This window comes from Narcine bancroftii, chromosome 6 (assembly GCF_036971445.1).
Source record: "Narcine bancroftii isolate sNarBan1 chromosome 6, sNarBan1.hap1, whole genome shotgun sequence".
Classification (NCBI taxonomy): domain Eukaryota; kingdom Metazoa; phylum Chordata; class Chondrichthyes; order Torpediniformes; family Narcinidae; genus Narcine; species Narcine bancroftii.
In genome coordinates this window covers 123,603,476-123,627,057 of record NC_091474.1, presented here as the reverse complement: position 1 = coordinate 123,627,057, position 23,582 = coordinate 123,603,476, and the positions used below count along the sequence as shown (strand labels likewise).

The following is a 23,582-nucleotide window of genomic DNA, read 5'->3' as shown; positions in this document are numbered from 1 at the left end:
CAAGGATGCATGTAGTGGATTTGACTTTCACTGGGGAGGGAAAAAAGTGATGACCAGGCTAGATTGATGTCATTTTCCCACTCCCATTTCTTAATCGCTGCCTGCTCCCCTTCGCTGCCACCAGCTTTTTTTTTTGTATTTTTCATCACTGCCATCGCTTCCCCAAGCCGTCATTTATCCTTAATTTAATTGGATTTGCACCAACCTAGTGGTGGTGTAGGCCTTTTACTTCCCATATGTGAACAGGGAAAGAGGAGGTGAACAGTGGTGACAACAATGCCGTGCAGACGTCAGTTGAGCCTGCACTTTTATTATGAGCAGTGGGTGAGATTCCAAAATGCTGACTAAGTTTTACCGTTCAGTAAGATGAAGACTTATTTGAATCATAGCTCTAATTCAGTGGTTCCCAACCTTTTTTATGCCCCGTACCCCAAAACATTTTTAATATGTTCTCACACCCCTTAAGGTAATGATTTATTTAAGAATAAAGGTGAAGGTGACCAAAACAAATTTGTATAATCAAGTTTTAATAATATATAAACAAAAATGAAACATATGGAAAAGAAAAAATGTTACAACAAATTAAAAGTTGCATAAACCCTACAAAAAAAATTAAATTTTCATCCATGCATGAAATTTCTTTAAAAAAAAATTAAAGAACTAATGTTCAAATGTTCATAAGCCAATTTAAATTTAATGACTCTTTTGTTCCTGTTTATTGTTTGAGTTTTTCAAAACGTGGCCCTTTGTTGCTGACAGCAGTCCACACGTCTGCCTGTGCACCCAGCGATTTCTAGATTTTGTCTTGATTGACAAAAGGGCACTAAATCCAGACTCGCACAAGTATGTTGTCGCGAATGGGATGAGCACAGTTGGTTTATTTTTCATAAAGTCTTGGAAACATGTCCATTGCTGAACACCAATATTGTTCCAAAGTTTTGCTTTCAAACTGCATTTCAAGAACACGATTTGTGCGCAGTTGAATAAGATCTTCCTTCAGCTCTTCATCATCCGACATGTTATCCAAATTGAAGGAGTATGGATTTATTTTAAAAAATGAAATGTTATCTCGCACCCCCTGGAATTCTATCTCGCACCCCCTGGAATTCTATCTCGCACCCCCTGGAATTCTATCTCGCACCCCCTGGAATTCTATCTCGCACCCCCTGGAATTCTATCTCGCACCCCCTGGAATTCTATCTCGCACCCCCTGGAATTCTATCTCGCACCCCCTGGAATTCTATCTCGCACCCCCTGGAATTCTATCTCGCACCCCCTGGAATTCTATCTCGCACCCCCTGGAATTCTATCTCGCACCCCCTGGAATTCTATCTCGCACCCCCTGGAATTCTATCTCGCACCCCCTGGAATTCTATCTCGCACCCCCTGGAATTCTATCTCGCACCCCCTGGAATTCTATCTCGCACCCCCTGGAATTCTATCTCGCACCCCCAAGGGATGCAAGCACCCCTGGTTGGGAAACCCTGCTCTAATTGGTTTTGGTTTAGCAGCCTTTAATCCATCTGAGCAACAAAAAAAATGATCAGTCTCAACTTTTGAAATATTTACTTGACACCTCCATAGATTGTTGGGGGTAATTTTTCAGATATCTCTGTGTGATTAAGTGCTTCCTAATATCACCTCAGATGAAGGGAGTCTATTTTTAAGATTGCATTTGCTCGTTAACCTTTCTCAAGTTTCCTTTTATTGTCACATATTAATAATTAAAAATGTAATATACAAGATATATTTTAAGGCAAACAAAGAGTTGGCATGAGCAATGCCTGGTGCTCCTCACAATAGGAGAAAGAGAAGCAAAAGAAAGTCCCTTCAAAGATACTGAGTGTCCTGCCTGGTTCCCTAATAGGAGATCCAATATTGCATTCTCTCTCGTTGGCATCTCTATATTGATTTAGAAATCTTTCCTCAGCACATTTGATGAACTCCAAGCAATCCAGCTCTTTTACAATATGGGAGTTCCAGTCAATATATGTAAAGTTAAAACCTCCTCACACCTCCTTTGTTTAAATTTGTTTAAATTTAATAACAGACCATTTCGGCCCATGGCCCCTGTTGCCCAAATACACCCAATTAACCTACAATCCCCAGTACATTTCCTGCAGCTGTCTGCTATCTTTTTCTGATTTGTTCCTTCAGTTCTTGTTGACTATTGGGCAGTTATAATACAACCCCCAAGAGTGTGGTCATACCTTTCCCATTCCTCAGCTCCACTCATATAGCCACAGTAGACGAGCCCTCTGATCTGTCCTGTCTGAGCACAGCCGTGATATTATCCACTTGGATGGATGACATTGATTGGTTTGAATAAAGACAAAAAAGCACATTCAGCCCATTTGACACTGCAACCCTCCTCTTGAACACCTAGGGATGAAGCAAAAACCTGGCATTAATATAGTTAAAGAAATATAGCATTCAGCCATTGTATGTATATCAAGACATGAATGGTTGCAGGCCATGTAGATCTATAGCTTCCTCTGCAATCCAATAAGATCTTTGTTGATCTGATATGTTCTCTTGACACCTTTTATTCTTTGATTCTTGTGCTTATCCAAATCAACATTTAGTGCCAGAAGTCATAAACAAAAAGAGAAAATTTCACGGCAGTGCAGGAAGCATCTGTGGAGAGAGCAATTAAATCAATGTTTCAGATCAATTTTTTTTATTGGAACTAGGAAGGCAGAATACAGATTTATTTTAAATTGTTGAAGGAAGGATGGACAGGAGATATCTGTGATAAAGTGCGGCCCAAAATTGTCCAAGAAATGTGATTGTTTTTGGTGTTGGTAGTTCGAACAAAGAAACAAGAATGTGTTGGAACTCTTTTTAAAAAAAAAAATATATATAAAGGCAATACTGAAAATGCCTGCTAGATTAGGCAGCATTTGTGGAGAGAGAAAAATTGTGTTCATATTGCAAGTTGATGACCTGGTTTCAGAACTGATCTGTTTTGACACCAGGGATGTTTGATAAATTGATATTTTTGATATGAATATTGAGTTGCAGACCCTGCAATATATGTGTGCAAAAGATGAGGTACATTTCCTCACTTGACACTTGCATTGTCAGATCAATGCAGGAGGCCAGAGCCAAAGAGATCAGAATGGAAATAGGAGGAGGAGGAGAGTTAAAGTGTAATTAATTGGAAGCTCGGATCTCGCCTACTGACAGAATGGCATTGTTCTACATATCACTCAATCTGTTTGCATTTGAAAGCATGGCTGCACCTCTACTTCATTAGGAGTTTGCGGAGGTTCAGCATGTCATTGGAAATCTTGGCAAACTTTGATACGTATTGTGCATTATGGCTCGGTATAGGGGAAGTAATCTCTCTGAGTGAAAAATCCTGCAAAAGGTAGTGGACACATCGTAGACAAAACTTTCCCCACATTGAGAATATCTACATGGAATGTTGCCTTCAGAGAGCATCAAAAATTATCAGGGATCTGCTCTACCCAAGATATGCTCTGTTCCCACTGGTACAGGTGTCGCAGGACCTTTACCACCAGGTTCAGGAATAGTTCCTACCCCTCAGTGATCAGATTCTTGAATAATAGACTCATTCAGAGACTAATTTTAGGACATATTTTGCTCATTATTTATTCCTGTATATTTATACCTACATTTTTATTTGCAGAGTTAATTGCTAACAGTTCTTTCTTTGAGTACAGTTTAGAGTTGCCAGTATAAAAATTCTGCCTGGCCCACAGAAAAAGAATCTGAGTTGTATGTGATGTCATGTATATATTCTGACAACAAATTTGAACTTTGAATGCAATACCCTAAATTGGAAGAAATGTAAGTGAATAACTGCTTCACCTGAAAGGATTGATGGGATCTCTGGAAGGAGAGGGGAGTAGAAGCCTTTGACTTCCACATCCTGTCATAAAGAATTAAATATTAAAAGAGACATTATTAATTAGGTGCTACTGGATTACAGACTTTCATACAGCCAAAGATGGTAAATTGCTTTCTGGTGATATTGGTTCTATCGAGTTTCATACACACTGAGTCTGGATTCCAGCAGAATTGGGTATATTTACTTTCAGGTTGCAGCTCTGCTTTTTTTTTTTATTTGTGGAAATCATCTTCTAATGTTGTTTCCTTCATTTTTTTATTTCAAAAAAAGAGTGAAAACAAGGACTGCCTCAAAGTACGGATTGACTTCACAGCCCAGGCTTGTGGACATTATTGCAGCTGTGCCTCCTCAGTACAAAAAGGCGTTGGTGCCAAAACTGAAAGCAAAACCTATTCGGACAGCCAGCGGGGTAAGGATTCAAGCATGGGTAACCAAAGAAGTACAAACGTATGCACCCAGACACCGCACAGAGAAATTTTGAGTTTGTGTATTTGCTTACATTATATCCTAGCCTTTGATTTTCATTTTCTGAAAGTTTGCTTTCTGGACCCAGTTATCAGATTGATAATCTTCCCTCTTCAAATATAAAAGTATTTTGCCTTGTTACCTGCTTTTTCATTGACATTGGTTAATTGCTCAGTCAGACAGGGTGATGAAGGAGGCATTTGGAATGCTTGCCTTCACTGATCAAAGGCACTGAGTACAGGGGCAGGGATGCCATCTCACGTCTGTATAAGACAGTGACGAGACTGCACTTGGAGTATTGTGCACAGTCCTGGTCACCCAGTTATAGAAAATGTATCAAGTTTGAAAGTGCAGAAGGATTTGTGAACATATTACCAGGACTGACAGGCTTGAATTATAAAGATAGATCGACATTTCTGTCCCCCAGTATAGAAGGCTGAGGGAGGTCTTTATAGAGGCTCATAAAATCATAAGGAGCAAAGGGAACAATTTGAAAAGAACTTGAGAGCACATTCTTCACACAGACTCTTAGATAAATGGAATAAATCGCCAGAGTAAGTAGTGGAGGTGGGGCAATTATCACATTTAAAATGCATTTAGACAGGTACATGGTCAGGAAAAGTTTATAGGATTTGAGCTGATTACAAGCACATGGGACCAGCTTGGGTCTTCATGAGCAAGTTGAGGGAAAAGGTCTGTTTCCATGCTGTGAGCTCTCTGGCTATGAAAACTGGGTACCCATTGCAGATGTTCACTGAATGAAACTAGGTAGAGAATGGAGAACCTACCTACACGGGTTACAGTACCTACTGAAGAAACCGTGGAGAGAATTATTGTTGCAAGAATTTATACGGCTATTGGGACCAATGTTGGCTAAATCATTCTTTCTAAATACTGTAAATAAGTCACCAAAATCAAATAGCTTTACCACTATATGTCGTTAACTCTCTTTCTTTATTATATGCTGCCCATCCTTGCTGAATTTTGGACTTTATTTCCAATGTCTAGTGGCTTTGCTTTTAGGTTTTTAGTTCCTTTTAATGATTACTGGGCATGTAATCGCTTTCCACCCTGGTGTGGGGATGAACATCTAACATAGTGGAGGATGATTAAACCTTGGGCTATGGTATTGGATTTCATCTTCAACTCTGAGCCACTCCTATAATATCAAATTTGCTGCTGCTTTTTGTCCTTCATGGCTCTCTCTTTTCCATAGATTGCTGTGGTGGCAGTGATGTGTAAACCTCACCGATGCCCTCATATAACCTTCACTGGAAATATTTGTGTGTAAGTATCATCCTCTGAATGTTAGTTTTTCATCACACTGACCTGAATTATTTCATTGAACTTATTTCCTAGTGCCTCGACTTTAAAACTTGAAAAATTGGACACTTCATCAACCACTGGAATCTTTTGTGCTAAATATTTGCAATTCTTCAGATCCAGAATATATTGGGTGGGGAAGTTGCTGGAAAATGACAGCCATTTAGTGTTAAATTATTGAAATCGACTCCAATGGAAATTCAGAAATTCAGCTCCTAATATTGGCTGGGCTGATTTGCCCTTTCCCAACTACACTCCTAGTCTTGATGTGGATTTGTTGAAACCCCAACTTCAACACTACCAAATCTGCCTGTCGAACTTGCCCTGGTTGGGACTGATTCAGGAACAGTGATTTAAATGGCTGGGAATATCTATGAGGGATTGAGGTGCTGCAAGATTGGAGGGTAGTTTATGTTGTTCCATTGCTTAAAAAGGGATCCAAAAAATAGCCGGGGAAATTGTAGGCCTGTCAGCCTGATGTCAGTAGTAGGTAAGTTTTTGGAAGGTGTTCTTGGAGATCAGATATACAAATATTTGGGACTAATAACAGATAGTAAACAGGGCTTTGTGCCTGTTTGATTGTGTTTAACCAATTTTCTACAGTTTTTTGAGGAGGTTACTAGCAAAGTTGATGAAGGAAAGGTTGTGGATGTTGTCTACGTAAACTTTAGTAAGGCCTTTGACCAGGTCTCACATGGGAGGCTAATCAGGAAGATACAGTAGCATGATGTTCATGATGAATTGTAAACTGGATTCAACATTGGCTTTACAGGAGAAGGCAGATAGTGGATGGTTGCTTATCAGACTGAAGGCCTGTGACTATTGGTGTACCTTAGGAATCAGTTCTGGTTGTGATCTGGATGATAATGTGATAACTTGGACAGCAAGTAGGCAGATGACACATAGATTAGAGGAGCAGTGGACAACAAAGAAAGCTTTTAACCCTTGCAAAGGGATCTGGAGCAGCTGGAAAAATGGGCTGCAAAATGGCTGATTAAATTTACTGCAGAGAAGTGTGAGGTGTTGCATTTTGGACGGACAAACCAAGGTAGGACATATAAAGTAAGTAGTAGGACACTGAGGAGTGCGGTAGAACAGAGGTAGCATCACAGGGAGATAGGGTCATAAAGATAGCTTTTGGCACATTGGCCTTCATAAATCAAATTACTGAGTAGGTGTTGGGTTGTTGTGGCAAAGTTGTACAAGACATTGGTGAGGCCAAATGTTGAATATTATATACAGTTTTGACCATCTAACTACAGGAAAGATTTATTGTCAGAGTACATACATGACATCAGATGCAATCTTTTTTTCTTTTGTTTCTGTGGGCCAGGCAGAATTTCCACTTATTGAAAGTGCAAAAAAAAACTGTGCACAATGTACACTTGAACAAATTTTTTAAAAACTGTAAGCAGATAACAGATGTAAACAACTTGCAATACAGAGAGAATTAAAAAAATCAATAAAATGCACAAGTAAGAGTCCTTAAATGACTCCCTGATTGAGTTTGTTGTTGAGGAGTCTGAAGATGGAGGGGTAGCAGCTGTTCCTGAACCTGGTGGTATGAGTCTTGTGGCACCGGTACCTCTTTCCTGATGGCAGCAGCAAGAACAGAGCCCATGTTGGGTGTGCAGATCCTTGATGATTGCTGCTGCTCTCTAACAGCAGCGTTCCCTGTAGATGTTCTCGATAGTGGCAAGGGTTTTGCCTGTGATGTCCTAGGCTGTGGCCACTACCTTTGCAGGGCTTTACACTTGAAGGTATTGGTGTCCCAGACCATGATGCAGCTGATCATATTTTCCACCAAACATCCGTAGAAATTTGCCAGGGTTTCTGGTGTCGTACCAAACCTCTGCAAACTCCTGACATCAATAAGATTGAAAGAGGGCAGAGCAGAGGATTCTGTGGGGCTTGAGGAACTGAGTTACAGAGAAAGGTTGAACAGATTGGGACTTTATTCCCTGGAGCACAGAAGAAAGTGAGGAGATTTGATAGAGGTTTACAAAATCATAATGGTATAGATAGAGTAAATGCAATTAGGCTTATCCACTGAAGTTAAGTGAGATACAAACAAATGGTCATGGTTTAACAGTGAAAGAAGAAAATTTAAAGGGGAACTTCTTCACACAGAGAGTGGTGGGAGTATGGAACAAGCTGCCAGCTGAAGTGGGGATTGCGGGGCTCAGTTTTAACATTTAACAAGAATTTGGACAAGTACATGGATGAGAGGGGTATGGAGAGCTATGGTCTGGGAGCTGGTTAGTGGGACTAGGCAGAATAATAGTTTAGCATAGACTAGAAGGGCTGATTGTGCTGTAATGAATGCTCTATGGTTCTGTGAGGTTGACTTTCAGGTTTGGGGGATAATTTTGAAATTTATAGATGACACAAAACAACAATAGACTTTTGAAAGGACAGTCATACTGGTGGGATGAATGGGCATGTTGCACATGAAATTAAAGACAAGGTTATGAGGTGGTAATTTTAAGAACTTGAAGAGACTTGAGCTATTCGCATACCAGTCTTTGCAAATGGCAGGGAAGTAACAAAGTAGTTCATATAGCAAATTGGATCCTGGGCTCATTGACATCAGAATAGCAGGACAAAAATGATGCAAAGCTTTTATAATTCGCTTTCCAGTCCCATTTAGTGCAATATGTCCAACTAGAGGGTCTTCTTAAAGGTTTGATGCAGCAGTTTAAAATCATGAACTGTTTTAATGAGTAAACAAAGAGAAACTGGATCCAATGGCTGAACACATCAGAGGACATAGTTTTAAGGTAATCTGCAAAAAGAAAGATCATCTTTATTGCCTTCAGAAGGAGTTCAGAGAGCAAGCTATTGTTAAAGCAGAACTTCCAAGGTTATAATCTCAGGACTACTACCCATGTTATGTGCTGGTGAAACAATAAACAGGAAGGTACTGCACGTTAATATTTGGCTAAGGAGCTAATGTTGGAAGGAGGGATTCAGATATTTGGATCATTGGGCTCTCCTCCAGGGAAAGTGCGACCTGTTCACGAGGATGGGGTTGCACCTGAAGTGAAGAGGACCAGTTTCATATTGGGGAGGTTTGCTCGTGCTTTTGGGGAGGGTTTAAACTAAAATAGCAGGGTAGCAAGTGGAGAGGCTCAGAGATGCTAAGGAAGAAAGCTGTAAAGGAAGGACAGGTGAATGGTCACAGCGAGATCAAGAGGCTGAAGTGTGTTTATTTTAATGCAAGGAGTATTGTGGGTAAGGCAAATGAACAGAGCCAGGAATGGTACTTGGAATTATGATGTTGTGGCCATTTTGGCTGCAAGAGGGATGTATTTGACAGCACAATGTTCCTGGGTTTCATTGTTTTAGACCAGATGGAAGTGGTAAAATATCTGAAGGCATAGCATTACTAATCAGGAAAAGTGTCATAGCTGCACTCAGTGAGGACTTAATGGTGGGCTCAATTACTGAGGCACTTTGGGCAAAGATCAGAAGTGCAAAAGGTGCAATTGTGGGCAATGCTGCTGTCAGAGAGCAGCAGCAATCATCAAGGATCCACACCACCCACCATGTGCTCTATTCTCAATGCTGCCATCAGGAAAAAAGTATAGGTGCCACAGATTTGTACCTCCAGGTTAAGGAACAGGTGCTACCCCTCCACCATCAGATTCCTCAACAATAAACTCAATTAGGGACTCATTTAAAGACTCCTACTTATGTACTTTATTGATTTTTTTAAAAAAATTCTCTCTTTACTGCACAGTCATTTTATTTACATTCATTATCTGTTTAGAGTTCATTATTTGTTTACATGCATTCACTGAGTAGTTATTTTTGCACTACCAATAAGTGGTAATTCTGCCTCGCTCGCAGAAAAAAAAGAATCTCAGGGTTGTATGTGATGTCATGTATGTCCTCTGGCAATAGATCTGAAATCTGCTGTGATAGAGCTATATTGTAGGCCTCTCAGTAGCTGCCAGGAGGAAGAGGAAAAGAAGTATGGAAAGTTGCAAAAGTGACAGGGTCGCTGTTCTGGGAGACTTTAATTTTGTCCAATATTGACTGGGCTATCAATATAGGCTTAGATGGGGCAGAACTTGAGTGCATACAGAAGAGTTTATTGAAGCAACTGATCATCCTGAAACAGGGAAGAGATTGCTCAGCCTTAAAAAAGATCTTTGCATCCTTATCGGCAACAGGAAAAGGTACGAGAGGACTGGAGAGTGGCTAAGGTTATATCTTTGTTCAAGAAATGATAAGAAATTATTGGCCAGTAAGCTTCATGTTAGTGGTTGGCAAACTATTGGAAAGGATATTTGGGGATAAGATTTATGCACATTTGGAAAGTCATGGTCAGATTGCCCTTCTGGCCCATGAGCCTGTTCTGCCCAAATACATCAGTTAACCAATTTGGAGGGTGAGGAGGCACCTGAAGAAAACTCACACAAGTGCAAAGATAATGTACAGATAGAATTGGATTTGATTCCAGGTTACTGATGTTGTAATAGTGTTGTGCAAACCACTATTCCAGTGGCACTTTTGAGGAGATGACATACATAGTTAACAAGGGAAGGGCAGTGGATGTTGTGCCCATGAAATTCGAGTTTATTTATCATCCAATTGTACCAGTACAACTTGGGGGGGGGGGGGGGGAAGCATTCTCCGGTCCATGGTGCAGAACAGTGCAAACACTTATGCAGACATCACACACATACAGATTAAAGATACATATACCCAGTACATGTGTACATATATTAAAATAAATATTACTAATAAATAGTAGTGTTGCAGAGAGTCATTTTTGTAATCATTTGGCATTCTTGCTGCCGTGGGAAGAAGTTGTTCCCCAGCCAGTGGTTCTGGCTCTGATACTTCTGTATCTTTTTCCCATCAGGAGTAGCTGGAAGATGCTGTGTGCAGGGTGGAAGGGGTCCTCCCTGATTTTTCAAGGACTCTTAACAATGATCCTGGTAAATCTCATCGATGTGGGGAGGGGGGTGGGAGAGAGACCCCAGTGATTCTCTCTGCTGCTTCTATGATCCTGTGGATTAATCTCCGATCCAATGCCAGCCTCAGCCTTCTAAGGAAGTGCAGTCGTTGTTGTGCCTTCCTGACAAGTGAGGAAATGTTGTGTGTCCGGAATAGGTCATTTCTTAAATGGACTCTGAGAAACTTGCTTCTCTCCACTCTCCAGTTCCGAGTTATTAATGTATAGTGGAAGGAGGTAATTCCTAGTCCTACTGAAGTCCACAGTCATCTCCTTTGTCTTGTCCACATTAAGACTCGTATTGTGTAAGGCATTTAATAAGAATCATTCTGATAGGCTGATCCAGTAGTTGCAGATGCATTGGATCCATGGTGAGCTGATATATTGGCTGGTTTGTCAAATACAGGGTAGTGATGGAAGACTGTGGAGGCCTGTGACTAGTGATGTTCCATCAGGATCAGTGTTGCAGCCCCTGTTATAGCCATATAACCATTTACGGAGCGGAAACAGGCCATGTTGGCCTTTCGAGTCCGCACCGGTTCACTGATTTTGTGCGCCCTCTTCAGGCATTGGTCCCGGTAGATCTTCATTCAGTAGCGATGGACGAATTCAATGCAGATGGAATCAGTTTAGTGACAATTTGCCAAAATTCTCTGGACAGGTCCCAGTAGATTGGAAGATCCTGGAGTGAAAAAATTCCCTAAAGTTGTTTTTGAATATATAATATTAATGTGCAGAGGGATCTGGGATCCAGGTCCATAGCTTATTGAAAATGACCACACAAGTAAAGATTGTATAAAGTATGCTTGGATTCATTGGGTGGGGCATTGAGTATACAGGAAAAGAGGTTGTATTTAACCTATTTTAAATTTTGGTTAGAATACTATGTGCAATTCTGGTCACCCCATTTCAAGAAGAACGTGGAAACTTTGGGAAGGGTACACAGAGGCTTACCAGGAAGTTGATTAGATTCGAGGGTATAAGTGCAGGGAAGAGATTGGACAAAATTGGGTTGTTTTCTCCAGAGCATAGGGGGCTGAGAAATGACCTGACAAGAGGTAGGGGTGAGTGTGGGTGTGTAAAAGGCATTGATATGTAGACAGTCAAAACTTCCCTGGGGGAAAAGCGTCACACACAAGAGAATAAGTGTTTAAGATGAGGGGGAGGAAGTGAAAGGGAGATGCGTGAGACAAATATTTTACACAATGGTTGGTAGCAAATTTTTAATTTGATTGGATCATGTTTGGTATAGACATGTGGGTAAAAGGCCTGTTCCTGTGTTTACTGTTCTATGAGTGTATTTGATTTTTGGATCAATTGCACAATAACGTGATTGATGCAGATGAAATGGTGGGTGTGCATATTTTAAAAAAACTGAATAAAATTATGAGGAAAATTTTATCGGGAACAAAGTGAACAGGGAGTAGGATATACTGGATTGCATGTAGAGGCTTGATGGACCTAATGGTTGCTCTCTTGAGTAGCTATCCTGCAAGACAATAAGACTGAAGAACCCGTAAAATCAGAACAGAAGGGACTGTTTGGTGGTTGTTCAACACTCCAATAAGATTTGCACAAACTTCTGTCTCATCTTCAATCTTTTAATTGCGCTCTTGGATGTATCCAGTATCAGAGTATTGATAACTCTGCCGGGGAGAGAATTCCAAAAATTCATGACTTTCTTTCAAATTGCTAACCCTGTATCCTGAGATTATGATAACCTTTAAGTCCTCCAGTTCTAGTTTTTTTTCAGCCAAGGTAACATCCTCTCAGAACCAGTTGTGTAAAGAAATCTTGCGTTTCAACTGGGTCTCCTTTTATCATTTCAAGTCTGGAAAATCAAAATCAAATGCTTGTACCTTGTATCTAAATGCCTGGCCTCCTTCATATCAGCGTCAATTTGGAAACCAATTTGCAGAACTGGAATTCTTGTTGAAGGAGTAAATGACAAGAAGTAGACAATAGCTTGCAGGGAGCAGAAGAATGAATGTGATCATTTAATTTCTGGCCATTTTATGGATGTTTCTAAACTTTGTTTTGTGAATTTTAGGTACTGCCCTGGTGGCCCAGACTCTGACTTTGAATATTCAACACAGTCTTACACTGGATATGAGGTAGGAAGCTCGTTGTGCTGCTAGACAGTTTGACAGAGATGGTGACTTGGTTAAGAATTGCTATGGCTATAACCTCTTGGGATTAATTCTCCAGTCTGCAAAATGCAATATTGTTTTTTGTTCCAGTTAAGAACCTTAAAAATATCCTGATCTTATTTATGACAAATTGGCTGATTTAATACAGGCCCTGTTAATTAAAATCAAGAACGCCTGGGAGCAGGATTTGAACCAATCACTGTCCAAGGAGGTTTGGAACTCTATTTGTTAAACTGATTAACACTACATCCCTTTGTGCATGGCATTGTCTGCTGCAATTTAAAGTGGTTCTCAGAACACATATGTCTAAATAAAATTCTCATTTTTTTCTGGACATAAATCCCCGATGTGATAAATGCAAAACGGATGATGCTTCCTTAGTTCATATGTTTTGGACCTTCCCTAGTTTAGAAGAATTTTGGAAGGAAGTTTTTCAAACGTTATAAGTGATTTTAAATTTAAAATTGGAACCTAGTCCTTTAATTGCTCTTTTTGGAACATTCCGAGAGGATGATGTGTTACTAACTTCAATTATGGACTACTACCATAATCTTAAGATTTAGTGTTAAGCTGGAATCTTGGCAATGAATTGTCCCTCTCTAAGACTGTGCCACCTGAATGCTCAGCTTCAACCTTGCGTAGGAGAAGGGCTTTTGAATTTTTTTTGTTTATTTTGTTGTGTGACAGATTTTTGATATATTTTTGGGAGATAAATTGGGACAGGTTTTTTTTAGTGTAGGTCACACTTTAAATCAGATCTTATTTAAAATACTGGAGCTCTGCTCATGATAGACAGTCTGGCTCCAAGAGCCTTTGCAAAAGCTTTGGAGAGTGCCTGAGAGACTTCACTAATGGATTGTTGTTTACAAAAAGGCAACAGTTGAAAGAACCCATCGGAGCCGGAGGCTGTCTGGAGTGGAACTTGCTGTTCTAAGAGGGTCATGTGGTTTTGCAAGCAGAGAGTAAAACAGGGTTTTCTCTGAGAGAGGATTCAGTTTTGCAGTTTTACAGTTAGCAGCAGCAGCAGGGACTGGAACAGGACAAGCTGGAAAGCTTGTGGAAAAACCCTATTTGGAAGATGGGTTTGAGTGCTTAGTTTACCCTGGTCAAAGCTCTTGTGATTCATACACGAAGAGAGGACTGGCTGTCTAATGTTTCACTTGAAATAAGTGAAACACAAAGGAACTCTGTGGTGACCTGAAAGAAAGAGGTCATCATCTGGAAAACCCTAATGAGGCAAATTTCTTTGGCAAGACACTGAAGTGGCTGGTTACAAGGAATCAGTTGTGGGTGTCCAGCGAACAACAAATTTCTGTCTGAAGACCAATAACCATTTACATTTCAAGCACCAAAGCCTGGTGAACTTCATAAATGTTAAATTCTGTGCACAGAATTGCCTGCAACCAGTGAACTTGGAAGAACGAGAAGTGAGATTGGACTGTGAACCAAAGAACTTTTCTGAACAGACACACATTACATACACATGCATTTAGAATTAGAAGGGGGTTAAGTTAGGTAAGTTAAGTCAATAGTGATAAGTTAAAGTGTGATTCTGTTTTCATGTTTAAAGCTGATGAAAAGTGACTTTTGTTTAGGTGATCATTTGTCTTGGTGAATATCTATAGCTGCTGTGTTTATGGGTCCTCTAGGCTCATAACAGTTACATACTATTTTAGTGTCTTGAATGTGCTTTGGAACTTGTATTTGTCATCATTATTGTAACTTTTTTTCTGATCTTGTAGCACACTTCATAATTGTTAAATTTTTTTATTGTAAAATATCAATAAAAATATTTTAAACAGAAAAAATATCCTGATTGAAATGGATGAGACCAACAGAATGAGAGAAACATAAAATCTGCAAATGCTGGCTTCTTGAGTAAACAAGGAGAAGGTGGAGAGACTTGGCATGTCTGGATTGAAATGGTCAGTTAGCAGTTTGGGTAGGGACCCTTTATTGAGAGTGGCAATTAGAATTGATTTATCAGGAACTGCTACCAATGCATTGTCCTGAAAAGAGGATGCCATGAGTAATGACCTTGAAATCACTATTTAAACTGATTGTAGCCACTCACTTGTTAATCCTTCAGTGATTACTGTGGCCATGTGTCCACAATCTCTGAAGTGTTGCATGAAGGTTCCTTTCATATGTTTACTCACTGTCCACATAGTTGCTCCCTTAATCCTTGTGCTCCTTGCATTTGCCCCTGAGCTCTCCTCGTATTTTTCCTTCCTCCAGCTATATTCACTTTGTTGCCCGTTACATGGTATATTATATTTTATATATTAATATGTCTTAAAAGAGATAGATTATGGGGGGGATTTAGTGTTTAGGCCACTTCCAAAGACAGTAACACTTCACAAAAGAGATCTCATTTAAAATACAAGAGCTTTGCTGAAAGTGAGACATTAAGGCACCAGTGCCTTTGCAAAGACAATGAAATTGTTTTGGAAGGAACTTCAAAAAGCAGGTGCAAATGGAAGAGTCCAGGCTTAAGAGCTGATAAAGATCTTTCTAAGATTGGGTTAGCCTTGCAAAAAGTTCTGGTTTTTACAAGCAGAGAGACAGAAAAGAGCAAACAGGATTTATCAGAGAGAGAGAGAGAGTGAAGATAGTTCTGAAGTGGCTTTTGGAGGCCTCTACATGGCAAGCTGACAGCCTGTTGAAAACCCCATTTTTGAAGACTGGTTGAGTTCAGTCTGTTGAAAACCCTTGTAGTCCTTACAAGAGGAAATGGCTGGCTAGAGTATTTCTCCTGAAATAAGGGAAACGAGGAACTCTGTGGTGACCTGGAAGATGAGATTATCATTTGGAAAACCTATGATGGGGCAAGTTTCTTCAGAAAGACACTGAAGTGGCTGATCGGAGGGAATCAGTTTGTGTGTCCAACGAGTAACAAATCTTTCTCTGAAACCAACAAGAACCTTCCTGAACAGTAACCATTTAAGCACCAGAGCCTGGTGAAAAATTCATAAATGTTAAGTTGTGTGCACAATATAAGAATTGCCTGATACCGGTGAACTTGGAGGAGTGAGAAGTAAGATTGAACTGTGAATCAAAGAACTTTCCTGAACATTCTTTCTTTTTCTTTTTTCTTTGGCTTGGCTTCGCGGACGAAGATTTATGGAGGGGGTAAATGTCCACGTCCGCTGCAGGCTTGTTTGTGGCTGACAAGTCCGATGCGGAACAGGCAGACGCGGTTGCAGGGGAAAATTGGTTGGTTGGGGTTGGGTGTTGGGTTTTTCCTCCTTTGCCTTTTGTCAGTGAGGTGGGCTCTGCGGTCTTCTTCAAAGGAGGTTGCTGCCCGCCGAACCGTGAGGCGCCAAGATGTACAGTTTGAGGTGATATCAGCCCACTGGCGGTGGTCAATGTGGCAGGCACCAAGAGATTTCTTTAGGCAGTCCTTGTACCTCTTCTATGGTGCACCTCTGTCACGGTGGCCAGTGGAGAGCTCGCCATATAACACGATCTTGGGAAGGCGATGGTCCTCCATTCTGGAGACGTGACCCACCCAGCGTAGCTGGATCTTCAGCAGCGTGGACTCGATGCTGTCGGCCTCTGCCATCTCGAGTACTTCGACGTTAGGGATGAAGGCGCTCCAATGAATGTTGAGGATGGAGCGGAGACAACGCTGGTGGAAGCGTTCTAGGAGCCGTAGGTGATGCCGGTAGAGGACCCATGATTCGGAGCCGAACAGGAGTGTGGGTATGACAACAGCTCTGTATACGCTTATCTTTGTGAGGTTTTTCAGTTGGTTGTTTTTCCAGACTCTTTTGTGTAGTCTTCCAAAGGCGCTATTTGCCTTGGCGAGTCTGTTGTCTATCTCGTTGTACATTACTGTTAAACCTTCTCCCCACTCTGAACCTGGTGTCACAGTATTCACCTCAATATAACTTATATCACCCATAAACCTTCTCCCTACTGTGAACCCGGTGAAATAATATCTGCCTCAGTCTTTTGAAAATCTCCATTAAAATTTCTTTTAGCCCTGATATTGATCAGCTGTGCAGTGAGGTTCAGGAGCAGAAGTCACATTAACCAGGTGAAAGAAATAATTTAATGAGTTATTATTTTGCAAATATATATTTTTATATTGGACCCTGAACTGATGTATTTGTGTCTTATATTTAGGTTGGTGGTTGACTGCTGTAGCTACGTGACTGAGGAAATCAACGGATGACGGCAACCTTCAGAATAAAATACAAACTGGCATTTTTTTGTTTGCTCTTTTTAATTAAAGCAAATATTTCTTTTTTTAATAATTCCATAAATAAGGGATGGACTCCAACAGGCCTGCATTGTGTATTTTATTTGAAACTTATTTGCGCTAGTGTCTTTGTTTTTAGAGTTCAAAAGAATTTGTTGTTTTGCTTTGTTACAAACAGAAATAAAATGTCAGTCGTTTTCTGTTTGTAGTTCCTTTATTCCATAAATGCAACAAATTATAATCCTTATATGCATATCATAAGTGTAATGAAATTATATATGTGGTGTTTTTTTCATTTTAGGGATCAAACTGGTTTTGTGGTTCCAGATGGGTTTTATTTGGTGGGAAACAGGCCAAAATGGCTCTTTTAATGCTGAAGGTTGCTGACCCCTGTTCTAGCCTGACATGACTTGATGCTCTTGCCTTGCTTGCCTGGTTCCTACCTATCCATTAGTAACCAAAAACAGAAAATGTTACATATTACTCAATAAGACAGTATTTTTAGGAAAGAGAAACAGTAAATATTTCAGGTCTAATTTGTTTAATTAGTTTTTGTTTTAAATTTAGAGACACGGCATGGTGACAGGCCCTTCCGTCCCATGTGCCTCAGCTGCCCAATTCCACCTATATGTCCAATTAACTTACAAATCCCATGTCTTTGGAATGAATGTGTGAGCAAACTGGAGAACCATGGGGAAACCCTCCTAGTCACAGGGAGAACATACAATCTCCTTACAGATAGTTCTGGATTTGAACCTGGGTCGCTGACTCTGTAATAAAGTTGTGCTAACCATTCTCTTCCCTGGTTCTGGTGAAGGGTCTCAGATCTGAAGTTCTAAATTGTATGTCTTTCTACAGATGCCACCTGATCTATGGAGTGTTTTAAGCAATATCTACTTTCATTTCTGATTTCCAGCATCTGGACTTTTTAAATCCCTGCCTAGCTATTGTTCTTGTATTGTTTTTGGAACTTGGCTAAACTTGTATCTTTCCTGTTATTCCCTTTGAACAGCCAACCTCGATGCGAGCCATACGTGCAAGATATGACCCCTTCTTACAAACGAGGCACCGTGTGGAGCAGGTATGCAGGGTGATAGACCTGTCTGCTTACGAATCATCAGTGAACATCTGTCCATGTTCCTTGTGTCATTTGCTGCCCTTAAACTCAAGTATTTTTGTTCAAATGCATGGCAAGAAATGATTGGGGAATATCTGAGATGATGGAACCAACAACAATTTAATATCACTCTTCGATATATTTTGTTCATGTAAAAGTATATCTTCTAGAAGTTTTTATGATTGTGTCTCACTCATGACTGTCTTCCCCCACCCCCAAAACTTTTTCCTGGTGCTCAGTTACCTCTATTATCCATTCTTTAATTTCCTCCCCCTCGGTCCTTGCTTGCTCTTTTTGTTTCCCACTCTGCAGTCTCCACCTGCATTGTTTAACTAATCAGATCTTGGAGGCCCATTTTTGCTTCTATTGGAGATATTGGGAAGGTTGGAATGGGATCTGGGAAGGGGATATTTTGTTGATGTGTTGAAACATGGATCTTGAGAGCTTTTCAGGAGGTTGATTAAAGGAAGCGTACTCCATTAAGATTTTGTCCAGTTTTCAAGCAGAAAATTAGAATTTTTGGTTAATTTAATAAATTACAACCTTTATTCTGTTTCATTTCCTCCCTTTAGTTGAAACAATTGGGACACAGTGTGGACAAAGTTGAGTTCATTGTGATGGGTGGGACATTTATGGCACTCCAGGAGGAATACAGGAATTACTTTATCCGAAGCCTGCATGATGCTCTTTCTGGGCACACCTCCAATAATGTGGCAGAGGCTGTCAAGTAAGTATGATGTGAAGATTTGTAAAGTTGGTGAAATTGGAAAGCTCTCCTCTGGAATTCAAGAGCCTGAGGCCTCCCTGTTTCGATGATTTATTTGGTTGCATCATAGAATCAAACAGAGTTGGCGTCAGAACAAATCTAATCCGGGGGAGGTGGGGGGGGGCAGAAGCTGCTATTCATGTGCCCTTCGTGTTTGGGTGGGGGGGGCATGATAACCTGTATGGGAATGCTCTCCCCAGGTATCAAATCACCCCAACAGAAGCCACTTTCAGGTGGAATAGCTGAGAGAATGCGGCTCCGGAGCCGACTGTGGGTGCGTGCGAAGTGATATTCAGGTGGCAGCGCTGAAGACGCTGTTCTGGCACCTGAGAGGTCCGCAGCGGGGAGAGGCGCCGCAGAGCAAATGCCGGCTCCTGTCGACTGTGGCCGTAGACCCGCCCGCTTTCAGGTACCAAGGGAGAGGACTCGGAAGTGGAGAATACACCTACCCGAGGAGGGTTGGGTAAGTACTCCTCAGGTCAGGGTTCTCAGCTTTCAGGTGGCCTCCCAACAGCCACATTTGGTTATTTTAGGTGGCTTTAAGTTGGGGTATTCTGGCCACCTGAAAGCGGCTAGAGATTCTCCACAGCTTCATAAGTAATAGCTGCATCGTTCCAGCAGAGGGCACCCCTCTCACAGATAGTCTGTAATTCACCAGCTTTTCCAAGGCAGATGCTCACATTCTGAGCTGCAACATCCTCATAGGTAGGGCCTTTCAAAACTCTTCATGATGAACTTTCAAACAAAGTTTAAATTGAGTCACGTGAAACATGACAGGTTAGCACAATGCTATAACAATGCCAGCGACCTGAATTCAAAGTTTTTATGCTCTTCCTGTGACTGGGTTTTCTCTCGGTTGTTTGGTTTACTCCCATGTTCCAAAAACCTACGTGTTTTGTGGGTTAATTGGTGTATTTTGGCGGCAAAGGCTTTTGGGCAGGAAAGATGCAACTGTGCTGCATCTCTAAAATTAAAAAAAAATCAAATGACTGCTGCTGCTCATAGACATGCTGGATGGATTATTTTAAATTGTGGGACTCTCTTTATGTGGCTGTGCAGAGTTTGCTTTGTAGCCATTCCTTACACTTTTTCATCTACTTTGTCTTGACCTATCAGATTCTCGAATGAGTCTTAATCAAATTGAGCCTGTTATAATCAATGTTGGCAAAGCTGGGACAACTCCTAAAAACCTCAGGTGGAAAGTTAAGATGACATTTTTACTTTTTATTTTTCTCTGTTTCTGCAAGAAATAATCATGATTTCTCAATGGTCTGGGTTTTAATCTCCCTTTCTCTCATCTCTGGTCCTTTTATTTTAATACTTTAACATCCTCGTTTGCACTCAATTACCCACATCCAGGGTCAAGAAATTTATTACTCATGTATATAAAATTACAAGAAACCACAAATAAAAAAAGATATATATAAAATCAAAAATGCAATGGGAGAAAGATTTAAATATACAAATTCAAGAGGAAATATGGTCCAAATTGTGTCAAGAAAGTGTTACGAATACAGTTAAAGCTGGATATCATATGGTTCAATATAATTTTCTCCATCAATTATATTATACTCCATATAAATTAAATGGACTTAACCCTAATTATTTCAATAAGTGTTTTCGATGTAAAAAAAGAAATAGGGACTTTTTTTTACATTCAGTGTGGTCTTGTGAAAAGGTTTTGGAACGATTTGAGTCTTATTATTAGGACAAATTATGAAGATAAAGATACAAAAAGATCCAGGAATTTTTTTTACTTGGGGATATATATGAAAAAGATATAAAATTTAAGTTGGATAAATGCCAAGAAATTTTTTTAAATTTTGCTATAGCAGTTGCAAAGAAATGTATAGTGATAACATGGGAAGTTTATTATGAAGGATTATTAAGTAGATGGCACAGTGAAATGCAAAATTGTATACCTTTAGAAAAAATTACGTATAGTTTAAGAAATCGAGTTGAAAATTTTTAGTTTTTGGAAACCATATATGGATTTTATGAATAAATTTCCATCCACCCCTTCCCATCCTGTTAAAAATGTTGCAGATCTGTATCCCAGTTGATGAGGTGGTCCAACTTCAGACTTGGTGAATGAATAGGTTGACATAATAAAACTCTATTCCTTTCCTTCCTCTGTTTCACATTTCAAGGGTTCTTTTGTCTATTTCTGATTACTAACAAGTGGCAAGTAAAATGGGGATTTCTGAGCAATCCCAACCTTTGCTACTCAACCACTTGACCGAATGAAACAGTCCAGATTTCCAGTGACTGGATGTAAGCAACCAACAATATTCATTGTGCTGTGGTGCTGTGAGCAGTGAGAGAGACACAACTTCCATATTGAGGGTTGTTAACGACTGTTTTATTTGAATTTGGCGCATGCCCCTCTAAGGGCAGCACTGGCGCAGTTGCCCTGTGTGTGATGACGTCACAGAAACTTCCTGGGGGCGCGCGCCACGCGGGAGATTCGACTGGGGAAGAAACTCCCGATGGCGCCATCTTCCCAGGACTGCCCCGCCACGTGGCGTTACAAGTGGGGCCGGTTCGCCCTGAGCGAGTGCACTGCCATACAACCCCTGCCCAGAACCGGCGATGCATCCCGCAGCTTGGGCTTGGCTGTCTGCCCCGGCTGAGATAAGTCTAGATGGGCCACCTTCGGTGGTCCACCATAAAATGTTCCTCCCTCCCCCCAATGTCTAGGGTGAAAATTCCTCTGGTCCAGTGCAAGACTTTGTATGGCCCCTCGTACAGTCGCTGCAGCGATGTGCCCTGCGGCCCCTTTCGCATGAAGACGAACTGAGCCGAATCGAGTTCTTTGGGGAGGTGGATTGGCCAGGTGCCATGGCATGTTGGGGGTGGGGGAGCCAGGGAGCCCAGTCTTCTGCGGAAGTCCGCCAGTAGGTTTGCGTCGGTGGCTGCGGTGTCGGGGTCTGAACCGAAAAACTCACCCAGTAGGGAAAGCGGTGTGCCATACACCATCTCTGCCGCGGAGGCTTGTAGGTCCTCCTTGGGTGCTGTCCTAATCCCGAGGAGGACCCAGGGTAGCTCGTCCGCCCAATCTGGTCCGGAGAGCCAGGCCATAAGCAATGGCTTTAGGTGCCTGTGGAACCTCTCCACCAACCCGTTGGACTACGGGTGGTATCCCGTGGTGTGGTGGAGCTTCACCCCTAGGAGTTTCGCCATCTGGGTTCACAGTGCAGACTTGAACTGCGCGCCTCTGTCGCTGATGATGTGCGCCGGGACTCCGAATCAGGCGATCTACTGGTTGACCTGTCCATCACATGAAGGAGACTGTTTGTGCAGCCAGCCATTGCAGCCATTAACAGCGGCTGGCCTGGTCATTTCCCTGAAATCTGCAGGGTTGGCGGCACTGGCCCTCATCTGGCTTGGTCTTGGGGGTGGGCGACGGTCTGCTAGTTCTCGGATGTGCCACCAAGTTGAGGGCTGCCTCGCTCTCCCTCTTCGTGAGCCAGGGGGCATCTGCACGGGCTGCTGCCTTTCTCGAGTATGAGAAGTCCTTGTCTGTAAGGTGCAGCCGAATGTCCTCTGGCATTTGCTCTAAGAATATTTGGCGGAAGAGAAAAAACCACAAATAGCAAAAGCTATTTAGGGAGAAATAGTTAGTACTTCAGGACCTTATGACCATGTGTAGTTACTTTTATTATTGTACATTCCTGTATATTTATTATTATGTTTAAGATGTTTTAGTGTTTGGAAGTGTTTTGTATGCATTGAAAGATAAAATATATACCAAATATTATATACTAAGATAAACATTTTTTTGAATACTTTATTTATAATTTTTCAAATTTAGACTCATTATCAATAATTACAAATCTATACTGATTGCAATGTATCCTTATCCAATCTATACAGGTTTTTTTTATTGAGTTCAAGCTCCATTCCCTCGAAATCCAACCCTTGATTCACAACCAATCAAAGTACTTAAGACATTAAAAACATTTACAACAAGGGAGTAAATCATATCAGGAGTTATAGGTCTTGCATGGCCTGGTTGCCTGGGATTGGGGTGATTTTTTTTTTTTCCCTGACTTTTCCTGGCTGGAATGAGGTGGACACCTTGTTCTGGGTGGAATGAGGTGGACACCTTGTTCTGGGTGGAATGAGGTGGACACCTTGTTCTGGGTGGAATGAGGTGGACACCTTGTTCTGGGTGGAATGAGGTGGACCCCTTGTCTCTTCTTCCCCCTCCCTCCCTCCCCCCCCCTCCAGAATTGGGGAGGATTTGGAGCGGACTGGCACACGAGGCAAAATTGTCCTCTTCATAACTGTCAGCCTATGTGGTTCAGGTACGGTGGCCAAACATTTTAGAAAGTGCTGTACCTTCCCCTTAGGTTATAGGTGATTTTCTCCAGGGGAACACAGGCTTGCATTTTTTTGCTCCATTGGGTAATACTCACACAAGAGTCGGACTTCCAGGTAATTGCTATGCACCTCCTGGCCTCTGCCAATGCAATCATTACAAATTGAATTTGGAATTTGGACAGCTTGATTTAAAGTTTATGTTCATTATGTTACCCAGCAGGAACAGCTCTGGGTCCTGTGGGAATTCCTTAACCTATTATTTTTCCTAGGACTTCACCTAGTTCCACCCAAATTCCCACCCCCCCCAAGAGTGAGGAGATGTATCTCGACTGGGCTACCCAATAATATTTTTTGAAGTTCGGCACTCTCAATCTGCCCAGACTGT

The 23,582-nt window shown here is 41.2% G+C and overlaps 1 protein-coding gene across 5 annotated transcripts in view; it reads left to right on the top strand.

Moving 5' to 3' along the window:
* Positions 1-23,582, top strand: part of elp3 (elongator acetyltransferase complex subunit 3) — a 147,886-nt gene that overhangs the window by 29,754 nt on the left and 94,550 nt on the right. For all 5 annotated transcript variants that reach the window (XR_011340272.1, XM_069885914.1, XM_069885912.1 and 2 more), the window contains 5 exons: positions 4,148-4,286; positions 5,559-5,629; positions 12,682-12,745; positions 18,001-18,069; positions 18,678-18,832. Coding sequence is in view for 4 of the 5 variants with exons in the window: in XM_069885914.1 (XP_069742015.1) it covers positions 4,148-4,286; positions 5,559-5,629; positions 12,682-12,745; positions 18,001-18,069; positions 18,678-18,832 (498 nt within the window). In the remaining variant the exon portion in view is untranslated. The remainder of the gene's footprint in view (positions 1-4,147; positions 4,287-5,558; positions 5,630-12,681; positions 12,746-18,000; positions 18,070-18,677; positions 18,833-23,582) is intronic.